Source organism: Salminus brasiliensis, chromosome 17 (assembly GCF_030463535.1).
Source record: "Salminus brasiliensis chromosome 17, fSalBra1.hap2, whole genome shotgun sequence".
NCBI classification, from domain to species: Eukaryota; Metazoa; Chordata; class Actinopteri; order Characiformes; family Bryconidae; genus Salminus; species Salminus brasiliensis.
The window spans coordinates 5,173,335-5,189,765 of record NC_132894.1 but is presented as its reverse complement, the minus strand read 5'-3'; the positions used below and the strand labels follow the sequence as shown (position 1 = coordinate 5,189,765).

Below are 16,431 nucleotides of genomic sequence, written 5' to 3'. Positions count from 1 at the left end.
TCAGATTTTAGGCACATGGTGGTGTATTTTTATACTATGATAGGTTTTTCTAAAATTTGATTGTAAAAAAAAAAAAAAAATCATGATAAATTGCCTTGCTGACCGTACCGAAAAATATTAGTGAGCGCTTGTCCCGATCAGATTATTTAGCCCCCAGTTTGATCAGAGATACTGATCTGATAAATTATCCAGCTGCTGATTAATACGTTCAGTAAAATCCCCTTATTTTTACTCTCAGTTTCTATAATCAGACATTCTGGACTGATTGATTTAGTTTAGTCGAGATTTACTTAAAATGACTGTTTTTATAGTGTTTAATATCTTATAATCCAGTCTGACTCTCCTCCCTGACCAATCAGCTCCCAGCTCCTTTACAACACTGCAGTCTAATCACTTCGTGTGTGTGTGTGTATGTGGAACACACTCTAGACTGATATCTGTGGTTGTTGGTCTACTGGTGTGTAATAACTGGTTTTGTAGTGTGTGAATACTCTGTGATTTGGGTTTCTGTAGCTAGCGTGTGTGCATTAGCATTAGCGTTAGCCTCCCTTTGGTTCTCCCGTGGGGGGGGGCAGCATTTCAGTGATGGTTTTATAAAGCGTCAGATATTATGGTCTGTTTTTTTAGGTTCCACTGTAAAATAGCTCCACACTGCAGAACCTCAACTCCTTTATTTACCTTCTGAGAAATGTCCACTCTGCTGCTTCTGCAGCCGGCTGGGCAATGATGTCCGTTAATGATGCCTTGAGGATAACAGATGGCGCTCTGAACACCGTTGATAAACAAAGACTGAGGTGGATTGGAATTAAAATAGCCGATACCCGATCCAGTATGACTGACTGGATAATCCCTTGATCCGCAGGATCGGATTGCAGCATCCCTGATTGCACTGTATTAAATCAGAACCCCTGAATCGTGATGCGAATTGTATCGCCAAGTTCTTGCCAGTACACAGCCCTTCATGAGCTCTAGGCTTGAAGTGAGTTATATTGGTGTATTTTACCCAGTATTGCCTTACGTTATAATTTTAGACCTCTGGAAGCATTTGAGCCAATATAGCGCCCTCTGCTGCTTCTGCATTACGGAGTTGTCCAATGTTTATCCTTGCACATGGCATCTGCAGAAACCTTGTTTCTATGCAGGTGGCGTTCGCCTCTAATTATAACAAAGGTCATTCTTCTTATGTCTGCCATAAGGTTTAAACACACACACACACACACACACACACACACACACACACACGCACTCGGCACAATGTGTTCCGTCTTCACAGGCAAGGGCACATCTGTTACCCACCTCGCCACGCAGCTAAGTGGCTGCGACTTTGAACCGTTTATCTTCAGGCTTAAAATGGAGTCCGGCTCGGCTCGGCTCGTTTGGTGTCTTTAGTGTTTTACAGCCAGAAACTGAGACTGACTGTGTTTCTGTGTTCTGTTTTTATTCATGCTCTTGGTCGTGTGGAAGGTTTCCAGCCTGATTTTCTCGTCTGGGTGCTGGTTGGACTGTTGATGTGAGGGCGAGAAGAACAGACCCAATTCAGAGAAGCATTATTGGCCCGATCTTATAGAATTAAACAGGTTTACTGTATTTTCAGAGCTCAGTGTGATAACCACCTCAGGAAATATCAGGGTTGTACAGTGTACACAGTATTTATCACAGTATACAGTTCATCCATTCATTTTTTCACTACTTTCACTACATTATTATTATTATTATTATTATTATTATGTTATTGTGACGCTTAAATGAATATAAATGCTTTATTAGGCTTTAAACCTAAACTTTTAGTAATGGAATTAATAGACTGGACTGATTCATTTTGTTTAGTTGAGTCTTTTCTTAAAATGTTTTTATAATGTTTAGACTGCAGTGTTGTGAAGGAGCTGGGAGCTGATTGGTCAGAACGGAGAGTCAGACTAGATTATAGGATATTAAACATTATAAACACATTTTAAGAAAAGACTAGACTAAACAAAATATCAGTCCAGTCCATTAATTCCATTACTAAATGTTTAGGTTTAAAGCCTAATAAAGCATTTATATTCATTTAAGTGTCAGAATAATATATATAAAATAATAATAACAATGAAAAAGTAGTGAAAAATGAATGGATGAAATACTGTATACTGTGATACAAGTATACAGCGGGAGAACCAAATGGGGGCTAATGCTAATGCACACACGCTAGCTACAGAAACCCAAATCAGAGTATTCACACACTACAAAACCAGTTATTACACACCAGTAGACCAACAACAGATACCAGTCCAGAGTGTGTACCACTACACACTCACACACACAGGAAGTGATTAGACTGCAGTGTTGTGAAGGAGCTGGGAGCTGATTGGTCAGAACGGAGAGTCAGACTAGATTATAGGATATTAATTACTTCCTGTGTGTGTGTAATGGTACACACTCTGGACTGGTATCTGTTGTTGGTCTACTGGTGTGTAATAACTGGTTTTGTAGTGTGTGAATACTCTGTGATTTGGGTTTCTGTAGCTAGCGTGTGTATATTAGCATTAGCGTTAGCCTCCCTTTGGTTCTCCCGCTGTATACTTGTATCACAGTATACAGTATTTCATCCATTCATTTTTCACTACTTTTTCATTATATATATATATATATATATATATATATATATATATATATATATATATATATGTATGTGTGTGTATATATGTGTATATATGTGTGTGTGTGTGTGTGTATATATGTGTGTATATATATATATATATATATATATATATATATATATATATATATATATATATATATATATATATTATCATTATTGTGACACTTGAATATAAATGCTTTATTATGCTTAAAACCTAAACATTTATTAATGGAATTATATGTAAAATGTCTCCAAAGAACCCACTCTTACCTACCTATATTTTTGGATGTATGTAGGCAAACCCTTTTGCCAGTCTGGAGCATAGCTGCTTATTTATCTGCAGTATTAGAAGTGATCAGTTTACTGAACTGCAGGATTACGTCTGGTGCTTCGTGCAGCTCATGTTAATATCTTCTTTCTGCGAATGAGAGAATAACTCCTGGACTTCCTTTTGATGGCTCGTTTTTGCCATTGCGTCGGACTCCGTCTGGTGGAAGCAGCTTAGAAACCTGTGCTGTGACTCCTGGAGTGTGTCAGCCTCCCTCTTTTGTTTATGAACGTTCAGTTCAGAGGAGGAGAGGGGGGAAAGTCAAAGCAGACCAAAACCGCCTTATGAACAGGAGGAGGATTTCCCCCCCCCCCCCCCCTCCCTTCCTCCCCTTTTTAATTTTCTTGAAACGTTCCAGATATGGATCCGAGGAGCTCTGGAGTACAGTATTGTTTGCAGAGTAACACGAGAAAGCTCTTCAGGAACGTCTCGGTTATCTTGACGACTGCTGGAGGTAGCACCTCGGAATAAGTGTCTTTGAGACGGAGCAGATGATGTTGCCACTGAAAGAGTTTACGCTGCAGCTCCATTCTTTTCTTTTTTTGCCTTTTGGACAAGTTAAGCTCTCTCTGGAGATGTCCTCATCAGTCAGACGAATGCACCTACTTTCTTTCGTGCCCTCATCTTCCTCGCGGATTTCAGCGTCCTGGACTCCTGGCTGATGCGTTAAAGGAAAAGGCTGATGTAATGCTACTGGATTCTGAAATTCCATCTCAGACTAATTAGAAAGTAGGGTCTCTGGGTCGTCTCAGTACCAGACGGGCTGATATTAATGGGAATATCACAGTTCTTGATACCAAGCGTTATTCGCAATACTGTGGCAGGCGCTCGGATTCCTGGATCCTGATTAAGCCTGCACTCTTAAAATTCACAGCGTTCTTCAGTGGTTCTTTAATATAGGCAAGAACTCTGGCGAATGTGTGCTCATGAAAGATGATCCTGATATTGAAGTGGATGAGCCACAAAAGCCAAACGACCAATGGAAACAAGCCGGCATGAAAACAGGACTGTGGATGGCAGTTACAGAGAGCCTGAAATTTACTTCTGCAGTGAAGAAGCTGGACTAGGTCCTTCTCCCGGCCCCAAAAAGTACTTCTATGACCCATAAAGACTTACTCGTGCCATGTTTACATCAGGATTGACAGAATAAGCTGTAGATCCATTGAAGTGTTTATAAGGGTGATTCTTAACCCTGGTCCTGGAGACCCCTTTCCTGCAGTTTCACCTGTTTCCAGGCCCAAACGCACCTGATCCAGAGTCCAGTATGATCCTGAAGAAGGGTTCTTTGACTTGTAGGAGAATGGGACCATTTTTGGTGCTTGATACTTTAATGAAAACTTTTTGTGGAGGGTTCGAACAGGTTCAAGTGGTACTTTGAGTTTTGATGGTTCTGTGGAGGGGTATGCTTTAGGTTGAGAGCATCACTTAAAAAGGTTCTCCAGGTGTTCTTTGGTAAAGGCAGGGAGTTTTGTATATAGAGCCATGGCCTCTCAAAGAGCATTTAAATGCATTCATGGCTCTAAGCATGGTTAAATGTTTTTCCAAAGATACAAGGGGAAAAACAAACAAGGTTCTATATAGTTCTAGATAATGTTCCACTATTGTTTTCCAAGCCAAAGATGAACTGTTCAGTTCTGTATAGAGGCTTTTGGGATGTGCTTGCTGTAGTAATAATCTCACAGCACTATTGAGTGTTTACAGAATCACACTACAGGAGAAACCAGGCCAGACACGCCGCGACCCAACAAACTCAGCCTCTCCAGACGAGCAGCTCTCTCAGAACCGTGCTGAGACCTTTGTTCCCATTGCCAGCGAGACTCAAACTTCTACGTTCTGGGTTTATAAGGTTGGATTTATAAGGTTTTTCTCGGGCTTGGCTCCCTCCTCTGTTTGTGTGATGGAGGCTGCTGCTGAGTTTCTCTTGTGAGCAGAGAAAGTCTAAAATCTGAGTTTATATGAAACTTTCACCGTTTGGGCCCCAACTTCTCTCTGCTGCCAGATTACAGTGTACAACACTCTACCTCGGGTTTGAAAAGGAGAGGAAGGAGCAGCAGCAGCGCTTTAGTACATCAGTCAGCGGTTTATGTTCAGAGCGTCTGTCTGTCTCTCTCGGTCGGTCTCTGTCTGTCTGTGTCTCTCGGTGTCTCTCTCTCTTGGTCTCTGTCGGTCTCTCTCTCTTGGTCTCTGTCGGTCTCTCTCTCTCGGTCTCTGTCTGTCGGTCTCTCTTTCTCTCTGTCTCTTTCTCTCTCTGTCTCTTTCTCTCTCTGTCTCTTTCTCTCTCTGTCTCTTTCTCTCTCTGTCTCTTTCTCTCTCTGTCTCGGTCTCTCTCTCTCTCTCTGTCTCTCTCTCTCTGTCTCTCTCTCTCTCTGTCTCTCTCGGTCTCGGTCTCTCTCTCTCGCTCTCTCTCTCTCTCTCTCTCTCTCTCTCTCTCTCTCTCTCTCTCTCTCTGTCTGTGTGTCTCTCGCTCTCTCTCTCTTGCTCTCTCTCTCTCTTGCGCTCTCTCTCTCTTGCTCTCGCTCTCTCTTGCGCTCTCTCTCTCTTGCTCTCGCTCTCTCTTGCGCTCTCTCTCTCTCTCTCTCTCTCTCGCTCTCGCTCTCTCTCTGTGTCTCTCTCTCTCCCTCTCTAAGTCCTGTCTATGTAGTTCAAGAGTGGCAGCTAACACGTATTTAGACTGAAGCATAGCCACGTGTGTGGGTGGGTGGGGGTGGTTGTTTGTTTTTTGGAGGGGGTGGTTAACAATACATATTTTAGGGTAGATGATCAAGGTGAAGTTCAGTGTTGAATTCCATGTTAATATTTTGTGTAAGCAGCAGGTTGGTGTGGTAAAGTTTGTAATACCGTTGCCGTTCACGTGGCACCCTGGAGTTCTGTTCCCCATCACGCCAGTAAGGCTGTGTTGAGACAGCCAGCTTGAGTCCAGCTTTTCAGAATGTCTGATTTGAGCTGGGTGGTTTTTCTGAACAGCAAAAAAAAAGACCTACATTTATTTGACTAGAGCTTTTTACAGCTGCTGCTGTTGTAAAAGTAGCTGTACAGAAATCCAGGAAGAAGACAAAAGAGCAACAGGACATAAAACATGTCACCCAAAGTCAGCAAGACGAACGCGAGAGGGGCGAGGAAAAATCCCTCAAAGCTTGAGGAAGAAACCTTGAGAAGAGGAACCAAGACTGAACTGGGGTCAGTCTTGATTCAGAACCACTTGTATGTTGCTTATAAATGGTGTAGAGTCACCTGAACACTGCTGAATGCTAAGCTGTTGTGGAAAGATTAATAAAGGTAATAATGGTTAATTATAATTTTAAATAACTAAAATTATATATATTTATATATAAACACCTCAAATATGAGGGTTTTCAGTTGGATTCTAGCATGCTTGCATGGGGGCGGGGGGGGGGGGGGGGGTGAGATAGAGGTCCACCATGACAGTTGTCTGGGGAAAAATGACTGAAAATGCGCTGTGACACATGTGCAAAACCCAGTCTGATGGTTTGGAAGTTAACGCTAACCTTCTGCTAAAATCAGATTAGCTACTTCTACCAAACGCTCCACAGAGAAACTGCTGCGTCATCCTGATGTTCAGCTTTGAGGGTTAGTACAGTTAAAGCAGCTGTACGCAATTTATTCTTTTTTTTCTTGCTCTTGGGCTCCCCCTATAGTCAGGTCAAATTTCAGCTTTTAGCCACCAGTAAAAGACAGTCTTTACACAGCATTTTTTTTTTAGGATGAGCTGAGCGATACGGAATAGTCTTTAAAAGGAAAGAAAAGTCATAAGCATGTGAACTGACACAAATATGACTTGAGTTGAGCTTCATCAAAGTTACATAGTGCAGTAACCAGCGTTCCAAGCCTGGATTAGCAACCATACAGACGAAATCCCCCCTAAAACCAGTCAATGGAGCTCAGTGGAGCTTCACAATGATTTTGAAGCGGTTATCTTAAGGTGAAAATGCTTCATAATGTTGCTTTAAACTGATCTGAGTCAGTGCTGAGGCAGCTGGATGGCCTGTTCTCTGATTGTGATTTAAAAGGAGTGTTAATGGAAACATGGGGGAAATCACTAAAGTACAGGCAGTAATACCAGTGATTTCTTATCTGCTGTGAGCTTCTGATATTGTGTATCAGGAGATATTCGCTGCAGTGGTTCATCTCTGTGCTCATGTTTGAGTTTAGCTTAGGCCTGTGGCTCCAAAATCACACCTGTAAAACATATATACACGTGCTGTAACCGCCCCGCTCGAGAGAAGGCAGAGTTCCTGGGGAGATCTGAGCTGACTGGGAGTCTGTTGTGCTTTTGCTTCGGTGTCAAATCCATTCAAGCAGCAGATTTGTCTTTTAACACACACACACACACACACACACACACACACAAAAGAGTCCCTTAACTTCCAGTGAGCGCTTTGTCTTCTGGGGGAGTTGATTAATGTGACGTTTTTGTGAGCTGGCGTGAAGGAGGAGCCGTGAGGAGGCGGCTGTGTTTTGGATTTAGTTTTATGAGATATGAGCGCTTTCCTGTCATTCCATTGGTGGATGGTCACTGTGAGCTCGGGTTATTTTAAATTACCCTCGCAGCAAAACTGAGACTTAAAAGGAGAACCAACACAAGGCGGTCACCGCTCTGGAACACACCCTAGGCATCCGGATAATGATTGGTTGTCTATGGGTTGCTACTGTCTGACGGATGTAGTAAAATGCAGTAAAATTATTAATAGGCACTAATAGAAAGGCTGATATACCTGATATTGATCGTTTTTATATATATATATATATATGAGAGCGATAGAGAGAGGATGTGAGCATCCTTAACTGAAATGCTGTCAATTATAGAGTTTTCTTTATTATATAACTATTATATAATTTTTTTATATTACACAACTTGTAATTTCTGTAGAAGCAAACTGGCTACAGGTCAGAATTCTGCCAGTTTTATTGTTTGGGCTAAATGAACATTCCTTCATGCAAAAACCTCATATCTCCAAAAACTTTTCAATAGATGTCCATGTGAAAGAAGTTTTATTCCAAGCCATTTTGGAGCATTTCTATTGGTCTGGTCATCATGAAATTCTGACACAATGTAAAGACCTGTAAAAAACTGCCAGATTCACACTGACAAAAAGTGACAAATGGTGATGCAGTGTTTTTGTTTTTTTGTTGTTGTTGTTTGTTTGTTTTTTTGAGTGAAAACAATTTCCAGTACTTTGTATTTGGCGTTTGAAGTCACAGTGTAGCCAATCACTAATATTCTTTTCTCTTTAACGAGACAAGCCAGCCTTTTCGATTCTTAAATCAGCTGAGAGTGTAAATAACAATCAAATTTAGAGACAGAATTGAGCAGGGTGCTACAAATTTACAGGCTATGTGGAGTGTCCAGTGAGAGCCCTCCGTGGATGTTTGGGGCAAGAAGATAAAAATGAGACAAAATGAGCTTTATTGTTTTAGAAAATGTAGAATACAATATTTTTGGAAATGAAAGCTGTGGATTACGGTGAACCCTAGCTAATACCCTAGCTAATATGTTCACAACAAGCTAGTCTTGGCCTTTAAAGCCCCGCCCACACTTGGACAGAGCATCTGATATATATATTTGCACTCTATGCTGACCTCAGCTATCATGCTAGTCATGATGAAACAACACAGTATGATCTGATCTGTGACCCTTCTAATGGCTGGAGGTCCAGAAAGTACAGAAATCATTTCAAGGGCACTAAATAGGAGCCCTTCAAGTGACTCTTACATTAAACTTCATTATTTGATTGATCTCCATTGGAAAATTGAAATCGTTGACCAGAATAAATTCTTTATTTTATTATTATTATTTTATGGTCTGATTGGACTTATTAGACTCGTGGCACCCTGGTGCTTCAGGAAATTGTGGTCTTGTAATAGACGGTGTTGTCTTCATGCCCCACTGTGTTCACTCCTGCTAATCCTCCTCTCAGCCCGTTCGTCCTCCACTCGGCAGTGCAGGGAGGGCCGGGGGAGCCATAATCACCTTGTGTAAATTGTTTAAAGAAACTTTCTTGACACATCTGCCTTGACTTAGGAGAGTTGGTAAAAGGTATTCGAGTTGAGTTTCAAAAGAACTTGTGAAGAGGCTCTTTCTTATTTCAAATGACCGCTTTGACGAGAGCCAGGAAAATGTGATGAGGAAACGGAGCCCTGGGAATTTTTTTTTTTTTTTTTGCTGTTGGGGCGTTTTGAGAAATGCTGGATTACTGTACTCGGAGTACTTAGCATTATTAATCACTAAAATTAACTGTGAATATGTGAGAGGCTTTAATATTGCAGTAATAAATCACCTCAGGCTTCAAATTTAGATTTTACCTGCTCAGAGTAAAATGTTTTTTTTATATCAAGTTTTATTATTATTTATTAGAATTATTAGAATAGTTACTGTTATAATGTACTGTTGTATTGATGTGCTGTAAATATTAGAGCTGCATGATATCGGGGGGGGGGTGACTTAACATACGCTATAATGGGTTTAAATAAATTTATATATAATGAAATTAATATACATCAGTGCCTATGTTAGAAATCTGGCATACAGGAGACAGAGTCAGGAGGCTGGATCTTCAGCGTTGGAGTTCATTCACTGACAGAAAAATCATAGACGGATACAGCTTAGTTGATCACGGACAATCTAGACCAGTCTGACCAAGTACAGTCCGTTCCTGGCCAGTCCGACCCAGCCTGGTTTGATCCAGTCCAGTCTAATCCAATCTAGTCTGATTAGGGATATTTCAGGAGGACCTTATTTACATTGGAAACTGTGGGAGGGGAAATGATGATTATGATGGTGGTGATGAAGAAGAGGAAATTGAGGAGGGGTAGGTGTTAGACGAAGGTGAGGGGGGAAGGTGTTCAAGATGGGCGACTATCCGCACTTTCCAGAGGGTTCATTGTATTATCATATAGTTGGCAGTCAAACAGTCAAAGAAGGAGAGTGACCACTTCAGGCCAGCAGACGAAGAGTAAGATGACCATTAGCTAACTTTCTATATGGCTGAAACCGTAAGAAAGGAATGTTAGAAAGGGGCACATTTTCACCTGTTTTACTCATTTATTTATTTATTTATTTACTTACTTACTTACTAATGTTCCATCTTATTTTGTTATCGTGTTGTTAATGTTGCAGGGACTACTCTAATATCTAAACGTATGTATATATGTTTTTTCTTGTGCAGGACTCCAGAGCAGTGCCCTAGTGTTGTCTCCCTCCTTTCTGAAAGCTACAACCCCCACGTCCGCTGCGGGGCAGCCATGGCCCTGGGCATCTGCTGCGCTGGCACCGGCTACAAGGTGAGTTGACACGCTGAGTGCTATTCAGTAGCACAGAAAGAATGTTCCTCTGGGACTGTTACGAAACAAAGTGTTCAGTCACTGCCAGATAAACGTCAGCTTCAGTTTTTGACCATTCTGCAGTGGACTGACTCTTATGGCCCAGCGGTTAGAACTGATTAGGCTGGTTATGTAATGGAGGTGCTGTGATTAATGATCGATCTATAGGGCTTTTTTTATCCAGTACTAAAAGGAACAGGGGAAAATAAACCACTCTATGGTTGTTAGTTTTAGGGGTGTAAAAATGCCTTGCGATTTGAGGTGGAATATTATAATTTAGTTTGATCATATTACCCAGCTCCTATAATAATTCATCTTTATCAGCTCATCTGTGTACGTTGTGGAGAAACGGTCAATACAAGAGCTTTCTTTTATTATTTATTATAAAGAGTATAAATAGTCCTGGGTGCTTTAAAATATATAGAAAATATATTAACCGGTACACTCTATACTCAAAGTATTGGGACACCTGCTCACAATCAATGATATTCAAGACAGTCTATCCTGCTTTTATTGGAGTAACTGTCTCTACTGTCCACGGATGCCCATCTACTAGACTTAAGAGGGGCATAGCTGTTAGGATTTGATTGCATTTAGTGAAAAAAGTGCTAGTAAGGTCAGGATGTTAGATGAACTTTTCTCCAGTTCTTCCACGCCTGGTATTAGGCAGCATGGTGCTAGTATGTTTATGAGGGTCTTATTCTATTGGCCGTACTTCTCTACAGGGACTAGACAAGCTGTGCATGTGCATTTGTACATCTTTGTCAGCAATGGGTGCTAGCTTTTTATTAAAAAAAATAAAATAATAAAAAAAGTATCTAAATGCATTCATTAGAAGGGGTGTCCACACACTTTTGGACATGGTGTATGTATTGTGAACCACTGTCTCCCACTTCTAATTTATTCTGCTATATGTAGTCCTGGTTTTTGGCACCATAGACCAGTCTTTTGGTCTTATGATTTTTCCAGATTCGTGTTCCTTCATGTTTTATGGAAAACTCGTAACACAAAGGCAAAAACACAAACATGGCTTTAGCTGGTTTGGCTGAATCAGGTTTAAAGCAAGGTTGGAAATGTTCTAGCCTTCTGACATTCATCCCCCTTGTGTTTTAGAACAAGAAAGGAATGGCATTAGGCCTGCAATGTGGGTCAGCCTTTAGAAAAAGGCCCACAGACCATAATTTCTGCACCTGGGGTTTGGTTATTTTTATTTTAGTATTATTTCTGTTCACGCTGTGCTGAAAAAAAAAAGTGCCTAGAAAAGCTGTTTACACCCTTTTACACTCCCATTCCTCAAACCCGAGCAAGCCTTATACTCAAACTGTTTAATCGGTGTGCAATTTGTGTCTGATTAATGAGTTGGGAAGCAGTTTGAAAGCAACTGCTGAACTTTTCTTGCCTCCACAAACATGTCGTTTTCATTTCAGCTGTGGATTCTGACGTACTAGAGACCTCCCGCTCTTTCTGTCTGGTTGTGCTGTGCAGCCTTTAGTTCTACTAGCAATAGTAGTGCTATACATGCGCGATCTTTCCGTTCTGAGGTCCAGATTCAAGTGTTGCAGGTTCGGTTCGGCTCATAAAACCTTCAGTAGAACTTTTTTTTCTAGGTTCTGCCGTGCCGCCCCCTCTAACGCAGTAACCCCTGAACACCATAACGCTTCTCAGAGGAAAGCTCAGGCTACACCCCCTCTCCACTTATTCTTATAGGCTAGTCACCTAGTTTTGATCATTAGGCAGTGATTAGGACCAATTACAGTCAGGAGGGGGTCTCAGAACGAAATAAGGTGATTAAGGTTTAGGGTCTCAGAAAACTAACTAATGAGATGGTGATTAGGACCAGTAACATTAAAAAGGGGGGTCTCCAATGAGACAAGTAACCAAGCTCTTAGAACAAATAAGGCAGTAAATTAGGACCAATCACGTTCAGGAGGAGGTCTCAGAGAAAGCTGAGGTGATTAGAACCAGGGGGAAGGGGCGAGGGGTCTCAGGAAAAAATGAGGCCGTCATTAGAACCAATCCCAGTCAGGGTGAGGCCAGTGATTAGGACCGGCCTTAGCAGGGGGAGGTCTCAGGATAAACAGGGTGTTAATTAGAGGTTCTGTATAGCAGCTGATGCCCATCACACTGTACAAACTCGAACAGCTACATGCTTTTGGCCAGAAAGACACGGCTTGAATAACTTTAATGAGTTAAAATTACAACCAACCAAGTTTACTGCAAAAATCCAGCTCCATTAAACTGCCCAGCTTTTTTTATTTTATTATTTTTTTTGTTCTGTTTTTGAACCTGTTCTGCTTCACTGCGTCCTAAAGATTGGATGTGACAGTAAATATCCCTGCATTTAACGCTGGGCATATAACTGCCCAATCATGAAGGCGATGTGGTCGGGGTTCTGGATGCGTTTGGGGGGAGCGTATGCGCTCTACAGGCGGGAGCGAGCCGCTTTGTTTATGCCCCCCACCACCACCACCCCACACATCTGTTGTTTTTCCTTGTAAGGCCCTGTTGCGCTGGAGCTCCCTGTTTGAGCTGAAGAGAGAAAGCTGAGCTGTTTGAAAGACTGGGAGAGGCAGGGAGGCTCATTCATTCAGCCTAGGATCATCTCGCTTTGCTGAGAAACGACCCAGAGGAGAGTGCAGTGGGGTGGGAGTGTATTGTTTTGTGGCTTTTTGTGTTGTGTCTGCGTCTGGTCTCCATTTTAAGTGTGGAGTGCTGCCGTGGGACGCTGCCAAAGAGCGGTTGGGCCGAAACTCCTGCCGCAGCTTTTCCCGGACACAGCAGGGTCTGGAGGATCCCTCTGATCAGCACCTTTTTAGCCCTTTCCTCTGAAAACTCTGCAGATTTAACCTGTAAAGGAAAGAAGTGCTGCACCTGTGCAGGCCAAGAGGTCTGATGGACTGAACTCCTCCTGAATCTCCGTGCCCATGCACAACCCCAGCGATACGATAAGATACAATACCCGACATGATGGAGGCGTTACGTTTTAATATATATTGCGATGCTGCCAGCAAGGCAGTATGTTACACTAGTGAAACTTTAATCAAATTTTAAAAGCTCATCATTAAGTACATCAAATCTGAGTAAATTAAAACGTTACTTTTTTCTGCGATCAGAACAGTGGGATTTGAGGCCTGTACAACACTGCCATCTAGTGGTCAGGGGTTTCAGTACAACACAAAAGGAACCTCCGTCAGCCACCAAACTTTACATGTGAACTATTAATTAAAAATCAAAGCTGTTTTTGAGAATCGAGAATCGTGCGGTATTTGTCACTGAGATTTTCTTACACCCCTATTTAATGTATGGGAAAAGCCAAAGCAACTGACCTCTTTTTGAGGTCAAAGTTCTGTTCCACCTTTACTTGGGAATTAAACGGGAAGGGGGGTTCGTGTGAACACAGGCTGGACGCAGATGTTTACCTGCAGGAGAGCCGGTTCAATTCCCTGGAAGTGAACACTAGATCATTTGTTACAAATTTTAAAAAGGTTTAAAGTGTATGTGAAGGTATTATTTATTTATTTATTTATTTCTTATTTTATGGTTTGACATGACCCTAAAATGGTATTTGGTGTGGCACTGTTGTGTGTGATCGTGTACATGGACAGTAAATCAACAGCCTGCCTCATGAACTGTCCTCATGGTTGTAAAGTCCATCATAGCTGGTAAATAAAGCCCTTATAAAGTATGAATATGGGATCAGTATTAATGTGCAGACGGTACATATGCTAGACTGTGTGGTGTTTTACACAGCAATGTCACTGACCTCCACACTGTACCCGTTTTAAACAGGAAGCAATAAACCTGCTGGAGCCCATGACCAACGACCCAGTGAACTACGTCCGGCAGGGAGCCCTCATCGCCTCGGCTCTCATCATGATCCAGCAGACGGAGGTCACCTGCCCAAAGGTAACAGCCTGAAATCGCCCTGAGTATGTCAGCTCTGTTTGGGCCGATGTTCCTGATCATTTGAGGACGCACTGAGAGAAGTGGAACAGGGCGGAAGTGGAGTTTCCGTCCATTTTGTGAGGTTGGAAAAATATTGACCCTGTTTACACCTGGTCACTTCATATGACTAACATCTAATCAGGACACAACCCACATACTAGCCACCTGTGTTTACACTGGATACTCAAATGCAATACTCTCTACTCTGTGTGGGATGGAATATGCAAATTTGCTCGTTGAACAAGTGTTTTGGTTGTACTGGGAGAAATCTTGTTGTCTGATGTGCATTTCTGTGTCTCAGACCTCCTGCTGAAGTGGTTTGAGTGATCAAATTTGTATCTGGTTTAAATTTTGGGTGTGTTGGGTGGGCGTGTGTGTGTGTACACTCGAGTTTTTGTGTGGCTTGGCCTGATCCATATATAACTTACTACTGGATACCCAAGCGCATGAAGTGACCAGGAGAAAATGGGGTAGTTCTCTTGTGCCATAAAATGATCAACACAACCTACATCTACACTTCAGATGAACATTTACAGCAGTAAACACTGTTTAAAATAGTTTTATTTAGCAATATGTTATGGAATAGTGTATTTCTTATATATACAGCTCTGGACAAAATCAAGAGACCACCCTACATGATCAGTTTCTCTGGTTTTACTGTTTATAGGCAGTTAAGTTAAGGGGAATTAACATTTGCGTTTTATTTCATAAATCATGGGCAATATCCAGATAAAAATATTACTGTTTAGAGCATTTATTTGCAGCAATGACAACTGCTGAAAAACAACTGCTCAAATAATGCAAGAAATATTAATTATTATTATAATAATTAAAATGCAAAGACGTTATTATTGCAATTTAAGCAACATAGTACTAATATTTGAACTATTTGAGCATTCAGAAATAACGTGTGTGTGTGTCTGTGTAAATGAAATATATTGATATATATACATATATACAATAAAAAAATAATAATAAAAAACTGCTTTTTCAGTGAGCTGTAGCGCAGGCCAGCCAGTCAAAAGAGTTCATTTAAATATTGAATATTCCAAAACAGCCAGTTTCATTTTTATTTTTATTTTTTTTACACATAAAGAAAGGTTAGGAAATGGTCATTTAAAAAAAAAAAAGATGACCGTTTCTATGCATAAAACCACCCTGCCTTCACTCTTTCTTACCATATATATTCCCAGCCATGCATATTCATCCCAGTGGACGTCTGCTCATGTGCACGACATTCCTGCAGAGCGATCTCGGCTCGCTCATTTGCTAATGTCTGGGGCAGTTTCTTCCCCTTAAGTTTTATAGCATAATTATCATAAAGCTGTCCTTGGGTTTGAAATATGGCTTTTATGGAGTGTTAAAGAGATGGAAATCTAATCTAAAGGGTGTCATTTTATGCTGCTCTGTGGTTCATGATAATTCACTACTTTGATGAAATGGGGGCATTTTGCAAGAGTTGGTGAAAACTTTCATTTAGAATGTGCAAAAACATGATGGGACTTTAATCTTGGAGATAATGTAAATTCCTGTTGTGTGTGGAATGACCAGACTGCTAATAACGTCTTGATTTTAGTTTCAGCTCAGCAGTGTTTTTAGGTCTCTCTTGGTTGGCTGTGTTGATGTAGGGATGTAGGTCCACTATGGTTTAATAGCATGGTGCAACTGGATGGCACGAACATTTGGGTGTGACCAAATTCCAAAATCAGAAGTGAACTATTTCATACAACAACCCCATAAAGTGTTTTTAGTAATCTTATTTACTTATTTAGCTGAAAATGAAAATATTTTTCACACTGCAGTGTTATAGAGATGAGTTTCCAGTTGCTGCCAGGCTGGATGGTGATGGTGTAGCTAATCGAAACTAGACATTAACTTGATTACACAACCCAAAACATACACCCAGTCTATACCAAGAAGGTGACTTACACACAAACACACACAATAGAAATGTGTTTGAATATTAATAACGCTCTAAATGTAGGTATTGTGATATACACTGAGGAGGAGGAGCTACAGTCTCTCATTAGGGTGAATATTAATAACACTCGAAATGTAGGTATTGTGATATACACTGAGGAGGAGCTACAGTCTCTCATTAGGGTGAATATTAATAACACTCTAAATGTAGGTATTGTGATATACACTGAGGAGGTAGAGCTACAGTCTCTCATTAGGGTGAATATTAATAACACTCGAA

At 41.1% G+C, this 16,431-nt stretch overlaps 1 protein-coding gene across 1 annotated transcript in view; it reads left to right on the top strand.

The window, feature by feature from the left end:
* The window catches only part of psmd1 (proteasome 26S subunit, non-ATPase 1), a 64,170-nt gene that overhangs the window by 30,814 nt on the left and 16,925 nt on the right, over positions 1 to 16,431 (top strand). The window contains exons 17-18 of the mRNA XM_072660823.1: positions 10,133 to 10,247; positions 14,076 to 14,192. Coding sequence (XP_072516924.1) covers positions 10,133 to 10,247; positions 14,076 to 14,192 — 232 coding nt within the window. The remainder of the gene's footprint in view (positions 1 to 10,132; positions 10,248 to 14,075; positions 14,193 to 16,431) is intronic.